The 19838-nt window shown below is 50.5% G+C and overlaps 1 protein-coding gene across 1 annotated transcript; it reads left to right on the plus strand.

Moving 5' to 3' along the window:
- The first annotated feature begins 5991 nt into the window (after positions 1 to 5991).
- Positions 5992 to 19197, plus strand: YJU2B (YJU2 splicing factor homolog B). Its single transcript, XM_049877090.1, has 11 exons — positions 5992 to 6052; positions 7147 to 7191; positions 8633 to 8836; positions 10041 to 10094; positions 11325 to 11407; positions 12352 to 12407; positions 14512 to 14572; positions 15344 to 15486; positions 15578 to 15750; positions 18331 to 18469; positions 18577 to 19197. The coding sequence occupies exons 3-11, from the start codon at positions 8834 to 8836 to the stop codon at positions 19038 to 19040; spliced, it is 1176 nt and encodes a 391-aa protein (XP_049733047.1). The 5' UTR covers positions 5992 to 6052; positions 7147 to 7191; positions 8633 to 8833; the 3' UTR covers positions 19041 to 19197.
- Positions 19198 to 19838: the final 641 nt, after the last annotated feature.

Here is a 19838-nt window from a genome sequence, read left to right on the forward strand (position 1 = left end):
CAGCGCTAGGAAACTAAGACACACGTGCTCACATGGCATCTGCTTCTCCCTTTATGTGTGTGTGTGTGTGTGTGTGTGTGTCTATTCTGCTCTTTTTATAAAACACTTCTGAGTGATGAGATTTAGGACCACTCTACTCAATAGCATAAAAAAGGAAAGCCCCTGTTTCCAAACAGGGTCCTATTTACAGGAACAGGGGTTAGGACTTCCACATTTCTTCTGTGGAGACACCGTTCATAACAGCAGCTAATAGTGTTGTGCAGGGCCTGATCAAGAGTCCACGTCCTTTTCTCCCATCCTTCCCAGGCTGGCTGATTGCCCTTCTCTCCTTAGCCAGTTCCCTTTGCCCCTAGGAACTGACTGGGTTGCATTTGTAGAATGGCCTCTCCACATCTCTGGCTGGTGTTTGGGTCGCCTCACCTGCCCTGTACGTGAGTAGTAACAATGAGGCTGTACATGTGCCTTGAAACCCAAGGCTTCTCACTCTTTCCCCTCCTCAAATTACCACCAACAAGGTACCCTTTTGTGGCTTTTTGGTCACAACTTCTTGGTTAAGGTGCAGGACAAAAGCTCAAGCAAAACCCAGACTTACCAAGTGAGATGGCTGGGTTGAATGCTGCTCCATCTCTTTCCTTGAGATCTGGGAACATTCCTCTGCCCAGGCCCACCTTCCTCTGCCTCTGAATGGTCTTACTGACCCTTTTACATCTGCCCACTCCCAAACACCCCACCCTGCTTAAAGGTTCTTGGGTTCCCTTGTGTTTAATGTGTACAACCCGAAGTAGTACAGCTCAGAGGATAAGGTCACTGGCTTGGCATCATAGGTTAAATCCTCCACCCCTTACTAGCTGTGTGTCCTTGGGCCGGTTACTTAACCTCTCTGGACCTGCCTCCTCATCTGTAAAATAGGAAAGATAAAGAGCATCCCTCATTCCACAGCCTTTTCTGAACCCAGCTTGAATTTCCGGCAGTTCCCTATCAATATATTGCTACAATCGTTTTTTAATTATCTTCAGCAAAAAAAAATTTTTTTAATAAAACAAGAAAATATTTTAATTCTCTTTTTACATGGCCACAGAAGGCTTCCTTCAGTCAGATAAACCCCTGGCTGGCACCTCTCTCGTGCTGGGAGGTGACCGTGCTGTGACTTGTTTCAGGTACAGGTTCTCTTAGCAAGTCACCATTACTGCTGGAACCAGCTAACTGAAACGCTGCGCTGAGCCCTGGGAACATGGTGGTCCCGTTATGAGCTACTGCCTCCTTGACTCAGCTTCAGCTCAAAACATAGTTTCTCTCAGCCGTCAAAAGTGTCAAATCACCAGTCATGGTCTTGCCCCTACTCTGGATTTTTATAAAACTCTTTTTTTTTTTTTTACATATAGCACATTCAATGTGCTCATTAAGCGCTCTAACATACAGCACAGGAACCCCGTGGGGTGCCACTCCCACTGCCCCCACAGTGGCAAAGTGCGACAGCTGAAGACTTGCCCACGGTGTCACGATTGCCGGACGACAGAAAGGTTACCCAGACCCAAATGCAACACCTGTTCCACACAACTGGGTCCGATATGAAAACTTATTTTCTCTGTCCTGTGGGTTGTAGTAGCAGTAACAGAAACAGTGTCATTTTGTAAGGAGCCGAGGGTGTGAAGCAGTCTGGAACTGACGGAGTGATCATTAACCAGAAATAATCTAGAAATAATTGCTGAAGGTCATCCTAGTTCCCGACTGCAGGCTGAGGTCTGCACTATAAACAGGGGGCGTGCCTTTGGGGGACTAGGGCTGATGCAGTACCCTCAATCACTCACACACACAAACACACATGCACACACACACTCACTCATCCCCACATCCCTGGGGGAAAGTGTACTTCCAATAGCTGATACAAAATAGGTTGCCACGCTCTTTTGACACCCAAACCCAAAACCAAACCCAGTGCCAGCGAGTCAATTCTGACTCATAGTGACCCTGTAGGACAGAGTAGAACTGCCCCATAGAGTTTCCAAGGAGCACCTGGCAGATTTGAACTGCTAACCTTTTGGTTAGCAGCCATAGCACTTAACCACTACACCACCAGGGTTTCTTCTTTTGACACATTGAGGGGATATTTCAAAGCTTTCCCCCAACTTCCACCAAAATTTTACTTGCATGTGATATTAATGATATCGTTCAATAATTTCCCCATTGTGTTGGATCATCTTTCTTTGGAATGGGCATGTATATGGATCTTTTCCAGTAGGTTGGCCAGGTAGCTGTCACTTTTAGGACTAAGGTGCCCCAACCCAAGCCATGGTATTTTCAATCCCCTAATAAGCATTCGAAAGATGGATAATAACACAGGAAGACCAAAGAAGAAATGGTGCGTTTGAATTTTGGCGTTGGTGAAGAATACTGAGTATACCATGGACTGCAGAAGAACGAAAAATCTGCCTTGGAGGAAGTACAGCCAGAATGCTCCTTAGATGGAGAATGGTGAGACTTCATCTCACTTACTTTGGTCATGTTATCAGGAGGGACCAGTCGCTGAAGAAGGACATCATGCTTGGTAAAGTAGAGGGTCAGCAAAAAAAACAGGAAGGCCCTCAATAAGCTGGACTGACACAGTGGCCGCAACAATGGGCTCAAACATAGCAATGATTGTGAGGATAGTGCAGGACTGGGCAGCATTTCATTCTGTTGTGCATAGACTTGCTATGAGTTGGAACAGACTCAACTGTATCTAGCAACAACAAAGAGTACCCACCTCCAGAAGCATTCCCTGAGGTGACATAAGTACAATTTATGTACTTGCAGTTGCCTAGTGAATAGTAGCACTCAAAACTCAGCGCCACACTTACGTGAGAATTTACCTGTAAAGGGTTTAGAACAGAGCCTAGCACTGAACAATATAGTAGTGGTAGTAGTCCACCGGAAACCCTGGTGGTGCAGTGGTTAAGTGCTACAGCTGCTAACAAAAAGGTCAGCAGTTTGAATCCACCAGGTACTCCTTGGCAACTCTATGAGGCAGTTCTACTCTGTCCTATAGGATCGCTATGAGTTGGAATCAGCTCGATAGCAACAGGTTTTGTTTGTTTGTTTGTTTGTTTAGTAGTCCACCATCTGTCTTTAAGTTTGTTGTACTGTGGTGGTTTTCATATTGCTGTGATGCTGGAAGCTATGCCACCAGTATTTCAAATACCAGCAGGGTCACCCATGGTGGATAGGTTTCAGCAGAACTTACAGACTAAGACAGACTAGGAGGAAAGGTCTGGAGATCAACTTCCGAAACTCTACAGATCACAACAGAATATTGTCCGATACACTGCTGGAAGATGAGCCCCCTAGGTAAGAAGGCACTATACAATAGCTGCAACAATGAACTCGAACATACCAAGGATTATGAAGATGGCAAAGGACCAAGCAACATTTTGTTATGTTGTACAAAGAGTCATCATGAGTCAAAAACGACTCAACAGCAACACAACAAGTAAAAGCAGTAGTAGTATTGTTTCCACTTCTCACACTGCCCTTGATAAATTGCCAGCTGATTTGGCTGCCCCATCACCGAGAAGTGGGCGTGTTCTTTCCTCTGAATCCTGAAGCTTGGCATATAGCAAGCGCCTGATAAATGTACGTCGAATGAACAAATAAGCATTTGGATTCTGTTATACCCTACAATGCATTAAAGTAAATTAAAAAGCCACTTCCCTGAGCAGATTGGCTGTCTAGAGGCTCTAAGGTAAGGGATTCTTCTGGAAGGAGCCAGAGAGTAAATATTTTAGGCTTTGGGAGCCATAAGCACTCAGTTGCAACCATTTAACTTCAGGTAAACTAATAAAACAAAAAAACCAAACCCAGTGCCATCGAGTCGATTCCGACTCATAGCAACCCTACAGGACAGAGTAGAACTGCCCCATAGAGTTTCCAAGGAGCGCCTGGAGGACTGGAACTGCCAACCCTTTGGTTAGCAGCTGTAGCACTCAACCGCTACGCCACCAGGGTTTCTGGTAAACTAATGGGCATGGCTATATTCCAATATAACTTTATGGGCACTGAAATGTGAATTTCATATTTTTGTTAGTCATGAAATGTTCTTTTTTTCCCAACCGTTTAAAAATATGAATGCTAATCTTAGCTCCAAGCCCATTACCATCCTATGAATTCTGACTCATAGCAACCCTACAGGACAGAGTAGAACTGCCTCATAGGGTTTCCAAGGAGCAGCTGGTAGATTTGAACCACCAACCTTTTGGTTAGCGGCCATAGCTCTTAAGCACTGTGCCACCAGGTCTCACTCATCTATGCCAAGAAATATGGAAGACAGCTACCTGGCCAACCAACTGGAAGAGATCCATATGTATGCTATTCCAAAGAAAGGTGATCCAACCAAATACAGAAATTATGGAAGAATATTATTAATATCCCACCCAAGTAAAATTTTGCTGAAGATCATTCAAAATCGGCTGCAGCAGTATATCAACAGGGAACTGCGAGAAATGCAAGTCGGATTCAGAAGAGGACATGGAACCATGAATATCATCGTTGATGTCAGATGGATTCTGGATGGAAGCAGAGAATGCCAGAAAGATGTTTACCTGTGTTTTATTGACTATGGAAACGCATTCCACTGTATGGATCATAACGAATTATGGGTAACATTATGTAGAATGTGGAATTCCAGAACACTTAATTGTGCTCAAGAGAACCTGTACATAGACCAAGAGGCAGTCATTTGAACAGAACAAAGGGATGCTGCATGGTTTAAACTCAGGAAAGGTGTGCATCAGGGTTGTATCCTTTCACCATACTTATTCAATCTGTATGCTGAGCAAAAAATCTGAGAAACTGGACTATATGGAGAAGAACTGGGCATCAGGATTGGAGAAAGACTCACTAGCAACCTTCGATATGCAGACGACACAACCTTCCTTACAGAAAGTGAGGAGGACTTGAAGCACTAGCTGATGAAGATCAAAGACCACAGCCTTCAGTATAGATTACACCTCAACATAAAGAAGACAAAAATTCTCACAGCTGGACCAATAAGCAACATCATGATAAACGGAGAAAAGATTGAAGTTGTCAAGAACTTCATTTTACTTGGATCCACAATCAACACCCATGGAAGCAGCAGTCAAGAAATCAAAAGACACATTGCAATGGGCAAATCTGTGCAAAACACCTCTTTAAAGTTTTGAAAAGCAAAGATGTCACCCCTGAAGACTAAGGTGCGCCTGACCCAAGCCATGGTATTTTCAATGGCCTCATATGCATGTGAAAGCTGGACGATGAATAATGAAGACCGAAGAATTTACGCCTTTGAATTGCGGTGTCTGGGAAGAATACTGAACATGCCATGGACTGCCAAAAGAACGAACAAATCTGTCTTGGAAGAAGTACAACCAGAATGCTGCTTAGAAGCAAGGATGGCGAGACTGCTTTCACATACTTTGTACATGTTATGAGGAGGAATCAGTCCCTGGAGAAAGATATCACGCTTGGTAAAGTAGAGGGTCAGTGAACAGGAGGAAGACCGTCAGCGAGATGGGTTGCCACAGTGGCTGCAACAATGAGCTCAACCGTAACAACGATTGTGAGGACGGCGCAGGGCCGGGTAGTGTTTCGTTCTGCTGTACGTAGGGTCGCTATGAGTCGAAACCGACTCGACGGCACCGAACAACAATTCTCAGCACGCTACCTTTAAAAGCCAAGAGGCTCTTTCATTTTGTCCCGTGTCTGCGGTTTGCGAATCCCTGTTTACTTTGTGGCTGTAGCCCGCAAGACAGCTTACCATTGGGAGGACGCGGTCATGGAGCGGCCTCGGATTGGGCCTGCAAGAGTGGGCGAGGCCGGGGGTGGGGCTTCGTGACGTGTCCTGTTTGGGAGGGGCAGGCGCGTACCCGTCCTCTCCGACGCCTGAGAGCTCGCGGCATTTTCGGCACTCAGCCAATCAACGTGGCGCAGCTTCCCCACGCCGCTACGCGCCGGCGTCCCGGGGATAGAGCCACGCCCCCTTCCGCGCCAGGCACGTACTTCCGGACGCAGTCGCGCCGTGACGTCAAGAGGAGGGCAGGTAAGTGCGGGCTGAGGGGCTAGGCAGGCCAGCTGGGGTTGGGGGTCCAGCCGCCGCCGCATCCCGGCTTTAAAGCCACCGGACGCACATGCACTCGCTGTGAGCCAGGGAGTCTTTGCGCAAGCGGACCCAACGCTCAGAGCCGGCCCAGTGCCCCGCTCGCGACCCCCGACCCAAGTCTCCCAGGGCTCGGGCACGACTGTGACCCCCAACCCGCCGCATTTTTTGCCTAACGGGCTCCTCAGTTTCCTCATCTAGGAAATGGAACCGATAAGCCTCTGCCTCATCAGGTCGTGGTAAAGAATTTGTAAGATGCGCGTAAAATGCTGGGCGTGAGCAATAACTAAAAACTGCCGACGTTTAACGCCTGCTGGTCTTCTAACGCTATTCAGAGCACTTTACTGAGTCTTCACAGCAACCCTATCAGATTGATACTTTTACAAACCCCATTATACAGATGAGGTAACTGAGGCTCAGAGAGGTTAAGCAACTTGCCCAAAGTCAAGTAGCTAGGAAGCAGCAGACTCAGGGTTCCAGCTCAAGCAATAAGCCCCAGGCAGATGAGCTCTACAACTGTTCTTGACACCAAGGACCAGGCAAACTAAATCCAAACCCGTCGCCATCCAGTCAGTTCTGACTCATGGCAACCCCATGTGTTAGGGCCCTGGTGGCACAGTGGTTAAGTACTCAGCTGCTAACCAAAAGGTCAGTGGTTCGAAGCCACCAACTGCTCTGTGATAGAAAGATTACAGCCTTGGAAACCCTGTGAGGCAGTTCTACTCTGCCCTGGAAGGTCGCTATGAGTTGGAATTGACTCAAGGGCAACAGGTAATCTTCACAGAAGCACACCACCATGCCGTTCTTCCACGATACTGCTGGGTGGGTTTGAACTGCCAACCTTTAGCTTAGAGGTTGCGTGCGAACCTTTTGTGCCACCCAGGGATCTCCAAGGACCAAAGAGTCCTATAAATCCACCCTGAAGCCCTGCCTGTGCCGTTTACTGGGTTGGTAAAAACCATCTCAAGATGCCCAGCTCCCCTAAACCAGATATGTAACTCTGTGCATTCACTTCCTGTGCGTTGTTTTATTCACAGCGACGCCAGAAAGTCAGTCCCATGGTCATCATCTGCTCTTTACAGGTAAGAAAGTGTAAGCTCAGGGCAGCTCAGACACTGGCCAAGTTCAGACAGCCAGCCAGTGAGCAGTGGATGTGGGATTCAAACCCAGAGAGCTGCAGCTACAAAGCCTGGGCACTTAGCTTTTCTATTGGCAAAAGCATTTTAGGTTTGAACGGACCTTTGGAAAAGTCTAATGCAGCAGGCACACTTTACAGATTGAGGATCCAAGATGGAGAGAGGCTCAGAGTGATGGCAGAACACTTTATATCTGGGGCTCTGAACCCACTCTGCTCCCCAGCAGCTTCAGACCGTGGGTCAGTTACTTAACCTACCCGTGCTCTTATGGCCTCATCTGTCAACGGGCAATAATAAAACCAGTACAGACTAAATGCAGCGGTGGTGTCAGATCTTAGTGTGGCTCCTGGCACACGGTACACATCAGACGTTATACAGCTAAGTTGGCAGAAGCCATTAGAGACCAAGCTCCTGCATCTGTCATGTGGAGGCAATAGACCCTGCTGCTGATTTTGTTCATCCTGCAAGCTAGGAATGGTTTTACATTTTTTAATGATTAAAAAAAGATGATTTCGTGACAGGTGAAATTGATAAAGTTCAGTGTCCCTAAATAAAGCTGTATTGGAACACAGCCATGCTCATCATTTACATATTGCCTGTTGCTGCTTTCAGGCTACAAGGGCAGAGGTGAGTGGCTGGAACAGAGATCATCTGGCCCTCAAAGCTGGAAATATTCACTGGTCCTTTAAACAAAAAGTTTGCTGATCCCTGTGCTGGAGGACACTTTACTGCCTCACGATGTCTCTTTAGCAGTGGAAAGTAGAACTTCCTTTTATTTGACCTAAAAGTCTCTTCACCACTGCCAGTTCAAGGAGCCCCTGCATTTCCTGTGTGTGTCACCAGCACTGATCCCTGTGGCCCCTCAATCAGTTAGTCATTCACCCGCTCAGCATTTCTCAGGGATAGGCACTGTTCTGGGTGTGGGGGATACAGTGCATTGTACTCTCCTGGTGGGGAGACAGACCATAGACAAGTAACCAGACACAGGGCGATGTGACAGGAACCCCAACAGATGAGGCCTCTGAAGAAGGTGCTGTTTGAACCGAGACCTGTAACAAAGAGCTGTCTGAGCGGACAGCTGGTGGAAGAGCATTGGAGGCAGAGGAACAGCAGGTGCGAAGGCCCTGCACTTGGCCTTTGAAGACAGGAAGCCAGTGTGGCTGGAACAGAGGGAGCAAGAGGGGAAGGGCTGAGCTGTAGACTTGGAGAAGTAGATGGGGGCCCCATAGGCCCTGGGGAGGAGTGAGAGACCAGGGAGGAAGCAGCTTCACTGGTCCAGCCAGAGATAAGAGGGACTGGACTGGGGTGAGGCTGTGGAGGGAGTGAGAAGTGTCAGATTTGAGATATGTTGGATGTACAGTGGACTGGATGCTGTCTTTCTAAACAGACAAACGCTACTTTTTGGATCCCTCCACACTCGGGGAGAGGCCCAACTGGGCTGGCACCACTACACAGCCTGTGGCATCTTTACAAGGAAGCCCCAGGGACCCTGTGCTGTGCCCCACAGGAGGACAAGACAACCCGTGTGGTCTCGTCATCTTTTCAGGTCTGCCGCATTGAGGGCAAGGAGCAATAGGCGGCTTCCAAGATGGTGAGTAGACAGTCTGTGCTCTCTGGGTTCCCCTTTCGGTCTTTGTCGCCTCCACAGTGCCCCTTTCTTCCCCTTCCCCTCCTCCTGGACTCTCTGAGCTCTGGATCCTGTCTTCTGGTGTGGTGGTTGTAGCCTCGGCAGCCCCACACCAGAATCATCCAGGGGAACTTTGTTTCTGGTGGAGTTTTTTGTTTTGTTTTTTAACTGAGGTAAATTTGCATAACAAAATTAACCATTTTAAAGTGAACAATTCAGTGGTGTTTAGGACATTCACAACGTTGTGCAGCCACCACCTCCATCTGGTTCCAAACGTTTTCCTCACCCTAAAAGGAAACCTTGTACCCGTTTATCAGTCACTTTCCATTCCACCTTCCCCTGCCCAGGTAGCCACTAATCTGTGTTCTGTCTCTATTCCATATCAATGGAATCTTATACTATGTGGCCTTTTGTGTCTGGTTTCTTTCACTGAGCATAATATTTTGGGGGTTCATCCATGTTATAGCACGTATCAGCGCTTCGTTCCTTTTTATGGCTGAGTAATATTCCATTGTGTGGATGGACCACAATTTGTTTACCCATTCATCTGTTGATGGACGTTTGGTTATTGTGAATAACGCTACGCTACTATGCAAATGCGTATACAAGTGTTTGCTATGCCTGTTTTCCAGGGAGCCTTTTCAAACGCCAGTGTCCAAGCCCCACGCCCCAGACCAGGTTCTCTGTTAGAGGAACCTCTGGGGGTGGGTCCTAGGTATCCATATTTTAGAAGCTCTTCAGGTTCTTCTTACATACAGCCATGTTTGAGAACCACTGCTTTGATGGGTCATTACATCATTTTAGCAGGTGGCAGCCAGCATTTAAAAAGAGAGGGACTCTCACTGTCAGGGTGGTATTTCATGAAACCTGTGTCTCAGTTGTATTTCATGCGTGCTTACATAGTCACAGTGTAAAATATTTGTTACTGAGAGCCATAGTCAAAACAAGTTTGAAAGCCCCTGCTCAAGGAGAATCATAATCCCGTGGAATTTTCCACAGCAACAATGGCAGGTTTTTCACTCGAGTCCCCAGCCTCAGATCAGACACCAAGCCAATTGCTGGCCTCTAGAATATGACCCTGTCTCTCTTGTCTGAGTCCCGCCCAGGAGGCTGCACAGGTACGTTTACTGTGGTCCTGTCTGAGTCACCTCTCTCTTCTGCTTTGCAGGGTGAAAGGAAAGGTGTAAACAAGTACTACCCTCCGGATTTCAATCCCGAAAAGGTAAGGGCCAGACTCCCTTCTCTGCATCTGCAATAGAAGAAACCCACAGGGCAATCTCAAGGAGAATTCAGTGCCTCCTGTCTGCCCAGAGCCGCAGGGCCTTAGTTCCATAAAACAGAAAGTCATTGTATGAGCCAGCTATTGCTACATAACAAAACAATACACATTTATAGGGAAGAAACCACCCAGGACATGATTCCCTCCTGGAGAGGCAGTAGGGTTGGAGTGGGAGCCACAGCTGCAGAAAGACAGGCATCCCCTGAGGTCTCACTGCCTTCTACTGGTGACTCGAGCCTCGGGGCTGTCGCCACTCCTGGGTGATGAATGTGGCTCTTGTTGATGACCCTTTACTCTGTGCCCAGCCACGGGCTTAGTGTGTTGATAGCAGAGCTCGGGGTGAGGGTGAGCACACAGACTCCAGGGTCAGAGCCCTGTATTTGCCTCTAGCCCCAGGCCACTGTTCCATCTATCCGGGGCCTCTTCCTCCCCTCCACCACCAGTCCCACTCCCTCAGCTCCTTCAGATGTCTCAAATGTCACCTCCTCAGAGAGGCCTCCCTGACCACCTTCTCACTGACTATCAACATTTCCTAAGGCTGCGTTTACCTTCACAGCCCTTGTAACTGGCTGATGTATTTTTCACGTACTTGTGTATCATCTGTCTCCCCCACTAGAATGTCCACTTCGCGGGGGCTGGGATGTCTGTCTTGTTCCTCTCTGTGTCCCCACACAGTAGGTGCTCAGTCAGTGCATCCTGGTGGCTTGGTCCTGGGTACCTCACGCATCCTCTCCACACCAGTTGCCCCAGATGTCAGGGCGGAAGTACAATAAACTGACCTCACAGAATCATTGGGGACTTACGATGAGACAATGCACATAAAGTACCTAGTGAACATTTGCCCGGTATTATGATCTTGCTTAGTGCTCTCCACAAACCTGCCGTGATTGTGATCATTGTCCCCCATGAACAGATAGGGGAAACTGAGGCTCAGGAAGCTGAGAGGGGAGGCTGAGTCACACAGCTCTTTTGGCACATGCTCAGGAGAGGGAACATTCAAAGTCAGTTATTCTCATTCCAAGCCATGTGCACCACCAGGACTTCAGTGCCTCCGTACTGCTGTTAAAACCCCCTGCAGGGCGTAAAGATGAGGCCCCTCTCAACCTGTGAGGTTTGGCCTGACACTCCCCCTGCCCAGCAGTGCTGACCTGCTCCCTTGTCCTTTCCACACAGCATGGCTCTCTCAACCGATACCACAACAGCCACCCGCTTCGGGAGCGGGCTCGGAAGCTGTCACAGGGCATCCTTATCATCAGGTAAGGCCCTGGCATCACCTGAAGACCCCTGCCCCTGGGCCACCTTGCATCACCCTCAAGGAGAATTCAGCATTCCTGATTGGCCCAGTGCTGTGGAAAGTCACTGTATGCATCAGTCAGCTATTGCTGCATAACAAAACAGTCCAGTCCCGTTGCCATTGAGTCGACTCTGACTCATAGCAATCTTGTGTGTCAGAGCAGAGCTGTGCTCCATAGTGTTTTCAGTGGCTGAGTTTTCGGAAGTAGATCGCTAGGCCTTTCTTCCAAGGCACTTCTGGGTAGGCTCAAACCACCAACCTTTCAGTTAGCACCCAAGGGCATTACCTAGGGACTCTATGTCATAAATAGAGTCCCTGAGTGGCACAGACAGTTAAGCGCTTGACTGCTAGCCAAAAGGTTGGTGGTTTGAGCCCACCCAAAGGCACTTTGGAAGACAGGCCTGGCGCTCTGCTTCCAAAAGATCATAGCCTTGAAAACCCTGTGGAACAGTCCTACTCTGCACACATGGAGTGGCCATGAATTTGGATCACCTCTATTGCAACTAACTACAAGAAAAGAAATACAATGACAATAAAACTCTGATCAGTTTCCACTGCCTGGCAGCAGCTCCCTATAACCTCCTTTTTTCTTTGTTCAAAAGGGAGTTTAGCCCATGAGGTGTTAAAGATGGAGCAGCACCAAAAGGGGACTCTCCCCTGGCCTGTCAGCCGGCCAGAGAGTAGCGTGATGGGAGGACTGTCCACTGGTCAGTCAGTGTCATTAAGGCTACTCTGTAGGACCTCCTGTCCTGTACCCCCACTGTGGACTGCTCTGAAGTTGGCTTCCGGAAACCAGGCCTCAGCCTGGGCCAGGAGAGCCATAGCTCTGGAGCCAGTGCTGGGGTGCAGAGGAGCAGGGAGAGCCCAGGTGAACAGGTGCAGAGAAACTGCTTTCTCGTTCTGCAGGTTCGAGATGCCATATAACATCTGGTGCGATGGCTGTAAGAACCACATCGGCATGGGTGAGCTTGCACCCCTGTCTACACCCACCCCACCCAGCCATTCCCTTCTCAGACACTGAACCCCTCCACCTGCAGGGCACCCAGTCAGGATCGAGAGGAGACAGGTGCCCTGGTAATTGGCTGGCTGTGGTTAGGAGGCCGGGCACTGAACCAGGCACTGGGTTCAAATCCCCACTCTTCCACTTCCCAGCTGGGTTACCCTGCACAGCGACTGAGCTGCCATGTACCTCAGTTTGTTGTTGTTGTAGTTGGGTGCTCTTGAGTCAGTTCCAACTCATAGTGCCCTATGTACGACAGGACGAAATACTACCCAGTCGTGCGCCATCCTCACAATCGTTGATGTGTTTGAGCCCATTGTTGCAGCCATTGTCAGTCGATCTAATCGAGGGTCTTCCTCTTTTTCACTGACCCTCTGCTTTACCAAGCATGATGTCTTTCTCCAGGGACTCCTCCCTCCTGATAATATGTCCAAAGTACATGAGACGAAGTCTCGCCATCCTTGCTTCCGAGAAGTACTCTGGCTGTATTTTTTCCAAGACAGACTTGTTCGTTCTTCTGGCAACCCATGGCATATTCAGTATTCTTCACCAACGCCATAATTCAAAGGCACCAGTTCTTCAGTTTTCCTTATTCATTGTCCAGTTTTCACACGCATATGAGGTGATTGAAAATATCATGGCTTGGGTCAAGCGCACCTTAGTCCTCAATGTGACACCTTTGCTTTTTCACACTTGAAAGAGATCTTTTGCTGGGGATTTGCCCAATACAATGCAACATTTGATTTCTTGGCTGCTGCTTCCATGGGCGTTAATTGTGAGTCCAAGTAAAATGAAAGCCTTGGCAATGTCAGTAAAATGACAACGTCAGTTGACCAACCTGGAAATCCAGATGATACTAAGTGCTGAGGACGCCGCCCAGCACATCTGAGGGCAGGTGATAGCCGCTACTGCCGCTTTTTTCATGTTCCTCCTCTCACTCTGGGCCCTGACCTGTCCACAGGCATGCAGATGAGCAGACATGCAGCCCAGCTCGGCCACTATAAGGCCCCAGGCTACAACTCAACTCTCCTGGCCTCCGTTTCCTCTTCTGTAATATGGGGACTGTGAGGATGAATGTTCGGGTGTGGGCTAGGCCAGCTCCCCGCCCACCACAGAAGTGCAGGAAGGTGGGGACCCCCACCTACTACAAGGAGGACAGGTGAACTCCAACTTGCCCCCGGTCAGGCCCAGCAGAGGTGCCTGCCCCAAAGGCCACCAGGTGCTTAAGGGACAGAAAAGGGCTCAGCCTGAAACCACACACAGGCCATCCTCAAGGACGTGCCAGGAAATGAAAGCGGAGCCGGGCCATGCCACCTGCCAGTCTAGGCTCTGGTTTTCTAGCTTAGGTTTTTTTTTACCCCATAAATAAGGTGAAGGAATCAGGTATATAAATTTTCTAACCAACAAATCAATGCAAAGCAAAAACTCTGAACATTTTCTAAAAAAGAATAAAAGCCAACCCTTACTAAACACTTGCCAAATGCCAGGCCTTGTTCGAAGCAATTCACGTGTATTAGCTCCTGTAATCCCCACAACAACCCTGTATGGGAGCATTATCATTATCCCCACTTAATAGAAGGGGAGGCTGAGGCCCAGAGGGGTGAGATGGCTGGCCTAAGGTCACACAACCAATTGCAGTGGAGCTGGGATTGGAACCTGGCACTCTAGCTCTAGCTCTAGCACTCTCCTCTGTGGCTTGAGCCCCTCTCACAAGCCTGGTTCGATAACTTCTGCATTTGGTTATCGGGACATCATGCTTGGCAAAGTAGAAGGTCGGCGAAAAAGCGGAAGACCCTCAGTGAGATGGACTGACAGTGGCTGCAACAATCGGCTCAAACATAGCAACGATTCATGAAAATGGCATAGGACTGGGCAGTGTTTCGTTCTGTTGTGTATAGGGCCGCTATGTTCCCTTCGCTATGGGTTGGAACCGACTCAGTGGCACCTAACAAAACAACACAAGCCTGGACATTGCTCCTTCCCACCTTGAATTTCACGGCCCCCCCCTCAGCCAAGAGAAAACACCCTGGGCGTGGCCTGAGCTTCTGCTCTCCCTCCCCTTCCAGGTGTTCGTTACAACGCAGAAAAGAAGAAAGTTGGCAATTACTACACAACCCCAATCTACAGGTGGGGGCAGCCCCAGCGGTGTCTCAGGGATGTGGGGTGGCGGAGAGTGAGGGGCTACAAAGGGTCTTAGCAGGAGGGAAGCTTGCACCCTCTTCCTGACATGCATTCCTTGTGGGGCTCGTCTGGAAGCCGTCCTGGTATGTCAGTCAGGGCATGGCCCTCCTCCTCTCAGAGCCCTCCACGGCTCCCACCACTCTGGTAAAAGCCAAGGTTCCCACAAGGTGGCCCACAAAGCCCTGTCGGCCCCGGTCCTCATCTCCTCCACTCTCCCCCTTGCTCATGCTGCTGCTGACAAACGCCAGGGACACTCCCACCTCTTCCCTCCCTCAGCTTCAGCTTCCGTTCAGACACCACCTCCCACAGAGGCCTGTCCTAAGGTGGCATCGTGCCCCATCTTATATGGCTGCTTGTCCCCTTGCTGTTGACATGCCCCACTGGAACGTTACCCCTCTAAGAGCAGAGAGGCTGGGTTCACTGCCACATCCCCAACAGCTGGCACCAAGCCTGTCACAGGGCAGCGTAGCTTGGGGGGCTGTTGAATACACAGATGAATGAACAAGCTTTGGCCTCATTGGCAGAGGTCAGTCCCTGGTGGTGGGGCTGTGTCTGTCTCGCCCATGTTGTATCCCCAGATACAGAGCCCAGCATGTAGTAGGTGCTTAGGGAATGTGTGTCAAATGATACAGATGGATGGAAGGGGGCCTGCAGAGGTCCTAGGGGCCAGTGGAGCAGGGCTACTGCATCCTGACTCTGGTCCCCGGCCCCGGCTAGGTTCCGGATGAAATGCCACCTGTGTGTGAACCACATCGAGATGCAGACAGATCCAGCCAACTGCGACTACGTCATTGTGAGCGGTGCCCAGCGGAAGGAGGAGCGCTGGGACATGGAGGACAATGAGCAGGTGCTGACGACAGGTGAGTGCCACCCGCCCACCCCCCTGCCCGGTGTACCTGTGGCCGGCCCAACCTGGTGCCCAGAGGCCCAGCCACTCTCTCGCCATTGCAGAGCATGAGAAGAAGCAGAAGCTGGAGACAGATGCCATGTTCCGCCTGGAGCATGGTGAGGCTGACCGCAGCACGCTCAAGAAGGCCCTGCCCACCCTCAGCCACATCCAGGAGGCCCAGAGTGCCTGGAAGGATGACTTCGCCCTCAACAGCATGCTGCGGAGAAGGTTCCGGGTGAGCAGGGCTCCAGGGTCAGGACCATGGGCAGGCAGGGGGCTCCCCAGATCGCCCACATTCAGACACCCTTGAGAGGGAGAACACATGGTGGGTCAGGACCCCTGTCCTAGCCGTGGTTGAGTCATTCACCTCCTGTGCCTCAGTTTCCCTACCTGTCATGTGGGGATCATGACCCTCCCTCATGGTGCCCATGGAAGTGCCTTGCCCAGTGAATGTTATTACCCTTGAAGCCCCTGGGGGAGCAGCTTCTCAGAGGGAGGGAAAGCTGAGCGGGGGTGTGGGGGGCCTGGGAGGGAGTAGGTCACTCCCAGCCCCACTGTGGGAGGCAGGAGGAGGCTCACACCCCCTTTACTGGTGCCCATTTTGTGGGCCCACTTTCTCGTCCTGAAATGAAATTCATAGATCAGTAACCATCCCTTCAGGTCATTTCAGAAGTCAGCCACGAGGTGCCCTGATGGTAACAGAAATAAAGGGGAAGTGCATTAAAATAACGTGAACGATAACAGCTACCTCGTACATAAGTGCTCGGGCAGGCCACCAATGTTGCTGGCGGGGACTACAGGGGCTACTAAGGTTGGGCCAGAAATGCTTTGTGGTGCGATGTCAGAGGGTTCTGGGGTCTGGGTTCTGATGAATATGCAGTTTTCACCTTCGCGGATGTCAGTCAGGGCACCGGGAAGTTCTGCAGGACATAAGAGTATACTCCTGCTCTGTGGGGTGTCCGCATCCCTGGACATGCATGCTGAGGGCTGCAGGAGTATCCCACATGCCTCATTTTTTTTTTTGCGATGGTAAGGGTGGACTTGCCATTCTGCCACACCCATCTTCGCCATATCTTTTTCTGTCTTCTGGGGTCACTATTATCAGGAGTAAAATTGCCAGCTTTCTTACTAGTCGTTTATTACTGAGAATTGCCCTCTCTAGCCAGGTCTCCTCGGTGAAACCCTGTTCAGGCCCCTCACCTGCCTCTTGCCTTTTTAGGCACGAAGTCAGCTCCATCTGCCTGAGTCCTCGGGCTCCAAAGCCTGCAGTTGGCCTAAACTCTTCATATATAAACTCTTCATTTATAATCACCACCCCCGTCCCTTCACAGGGAACGGACGTCAGCTCCTCCAAATGAGAGTTAGAATCCACCTACTTGTCTCTACTCCACAGCCCCCACCCCACCCTGTCACGGCCTGTCATCTCCCACCTGGTCTTCCTTCCTGGTCTCCCAGCTCCCCACCTCACTCCCCCCACACACACATGCACACACGCACACACACGCGCGCGCGCACACACACACACAGTCTGTTCCCCCTGCAGCAGCCAGAGGGCACCTGTGAACTCCCAAGTCAGGGGACATCCCTGTGCACCAAACCCACCATGGCTTCCACTCAGTCAGAGCCAGCCCCGGACCTCCTCCCATACCAGACCATACAGAATCCTTAGTAATGTTTTTAGACTAATGGTACTCATAAATCCTAATTCCTGTCTATCACTGTAATGGCAATAGTAGTGACATAAACAACTAGCAAAATTAAAATTACACCTTTAAATTATAATATCATACGCACAGCCTACATGTATTTACATTTTGATTTTTCTCCTTCTGTTCCCATACTACTACTTCGTTCTCAAAAAAGTTATTGATAGTTTCACAAATAGCAATGACCACAATATTGTAGCTAAAACATCAGAAAATTTGACAAAATCAGCAACTGTAAAAACACCTGCAGTAACAAAAACAACTGTGGGTGCTTGTAGCATGTGCAGAGAAAACCCCGTGATTCGAAGCATCATTGTGATTGGGTAATAAAGACAGCTCTGACCAGAGTGCATTGGAAGATTCAAAAAGTAAATTAGCGTAGAGTTTTAGCCTTGGAGGTATATTGATACATGCAAGCTGGGCTTATGAAAAATGTTTTTGTTGTTATAACTACAGGAATATTTTTATTAAAAATCAAATTTCTGCTGAAATACTGCACAAAAATTTTACAGACATTTTGGTGTCACCTTCTCTGACAGTGTCATGTGGTGTGGTCTGCACCCCCTGCACCCCCCTAGTGCTCAGAGCAAAAGCCAGATTCCTCCCTGAAGTCCACCAAGCGCTGTACAACCTGCCCCATCACCTCCCTGCTCTCGTCTTCTTCCACTCCCCCTCGCTCACTCCACTACTTTCACATTGGCCTCTTGGCTGCTCCTCAAGTGCTCCAAGCATCTTCCTACCTCAGGACCTTTGCACTTGCTGTTCTCTGCCTTGCAATACTGCAGTTACCCACATGGCCCCCTCACTTCAGCAGCTTGTTTCTTGTGTGCCTCACCCCCTAGAATGTCAGTTCCCTAATGGGCAAGGGTTTTGTCTGCTCACTACTAGGCCCCAGTGCTTAGAACAGGGCCTGCCACTCAGAGGCCTTCTGTAAATAGTTGGTGAATGAATGAGTGAAGGAATGAATGGTACACGTGCTAGCGATTGTGTCTCCCTCTTGTGGAGCCACTTTGATATCCCCTTACAAGCTGTCAGAAAAGGAGACCGAGTCCCCGGAGCTGGAGCAGCTCTAGAGCCCCTTTCTGTCCCCTCCCCCAACCCCACCCCAGGAAAAGAAGAAAGCCATCAAGGAGGAAGAGGAAAGGGACCAAGCGCTGCAGGCCAAGGCAAGCCTGGCCATCCCACTGGTGCCTGAGACGGAGGAAGACCGAAAGCTGGCCGCCCTGCTCAAGTTTCACACCCTGGATTGTGCGTGGGGCCGTCAGGGGTGGGGGCCCAGCCGTGGCAAGCCAGGTGGAGGGTGGCACCAGGTCTCTGCCCTCACTCAAATGCCTTCTCCTCCTGTCCCCTTCCAGCCTACGAGGACAAGCAGAAACTCAAGCGGACAGAGATCATCAGCCGCTCCTGGTTCTCCTCTGCCCCTGGATCCAGTGCCAGCAGCAGCAGCAAAGCTGGCAGCGTCCTGAAGAAGCTGGCCCAAAACCGCAGGTCTGCCCATGTCGGCTCCCCCATCACTGTGGGGGACCTGGGCATAGTACGGCGGCAGTCGCGGGAAGTCCAGGAGAGCCCCCAAGATGCACCTGAGACCCCCAAGTCCAGGGAGCCAGAGGTGCCAAAGAGGACCCCCCAGGACAGGCCCAAATTTCCACAAAACTGCTCTCAGGAGACAGCTGAGATCCCAGAGAGCAGCTGTCGGGACAGGCCCCTGTCCCCACGAGGCCCACACCAGGGGGCAGCTGACATGTCCTCAGACACCCCGCACTCCTGCAGCCTCAGCGCCTCCCTTGTGGCAGACTACTCCGACTCGGAGAGTGAGTGACTCCCGGGACTCACCTGCTCAAACGCTGGCCTCTCCCCAAACCCCTCCTTCCCAGGACAATGGAGTTATTTATATTTGGTCTCCGTGAGGGTGTTTGTGCCTTGTGAGACCCCACATCTGATATTAAAGCCCTGACCCTGTCCCTGCCTCCAGTTACTAGCTGGGCCCAGGGCTGCCTGCCACTTTACCCAGCAAATGCTGATACCAGAACCACAGCAAGAGCCTGTGACCTGGCCTGGGATCAGGGCAGGCTCCCCGGAGGAGATGATGCAGGCTGCATCTGAAGGGTGGAAAGGGGCCTAGGGAGCAAGACCCACAGTGAGGCTGGGGATGGGGGAGCCCACGGGGTGCCCAGGATAGGTGCAGACAAAGCCATGGCGTGAGGGAGAGAAAGGTGGGCGGTGCTCACACACAAGACTTTGTAGGCTCTTCACTGTCCCTGCCTACGGGGACGCCTTGGAAGGGGCAGAAAGAAAGGCCCAGCATTCTTTTGGAGGAAACTGGTAAAAAAAATCGGCCCAGAAACAGCCGCCGGCACGGCTATCCACCAGGGGGCGCCCATGGCCCCCAGCTTCCACCAGCTTCCTGTACAACTATCGATGGAGCTTTTGCTGTGTGCCAGGTCCTGTCCAGCCACAGTGGCCACAGCAGTAATAGACCCCTGCCCTTGGACGAGGTTCTGGGAATTCGGCCTTACACGGCCCTCTGGCCGCCAGTCTTGGGTCGCCACGAGGATGGGAAGGTCTTGCTGGCAGCAGTAACGAGCCGGCGCCATGGCGTCCCCAATTCGTGCCCTGA

This window comes from Elephas maximus, chromosome 3 (genome assembly GCF_024166365.1).
Source record: "Elephas maximus indicus isolate mEleMax1 chromosome 3, mEleMax1 primary haplotype, whole genome shotgun sequence".
NCBI lineage: Eukaryota > Metazoa > Chordata > Mammalia > Proboscidea > Elephantidae > Elephas > Elephas maximus.

Bases quoted from the DNA above. Each gene is read 5' to 3' on its own strand.
- YJU2B (XM_049877090.1), top strand. The intron at 11,408-12,351 runs GTAAGGCCCTGG...CTCGTTCTGCAG, and splicing joins CAGGGCATCCTTATCATCAG to GTTCGAGATGCCATATAACA. The intron at 15,487-15,577 runs GTGAGTGCCACC...TCGCCATTGCAG, and splicing joins TGAGCAGGTGCTGACGACAG to AGCATGAGAAGAAGCAGAAG.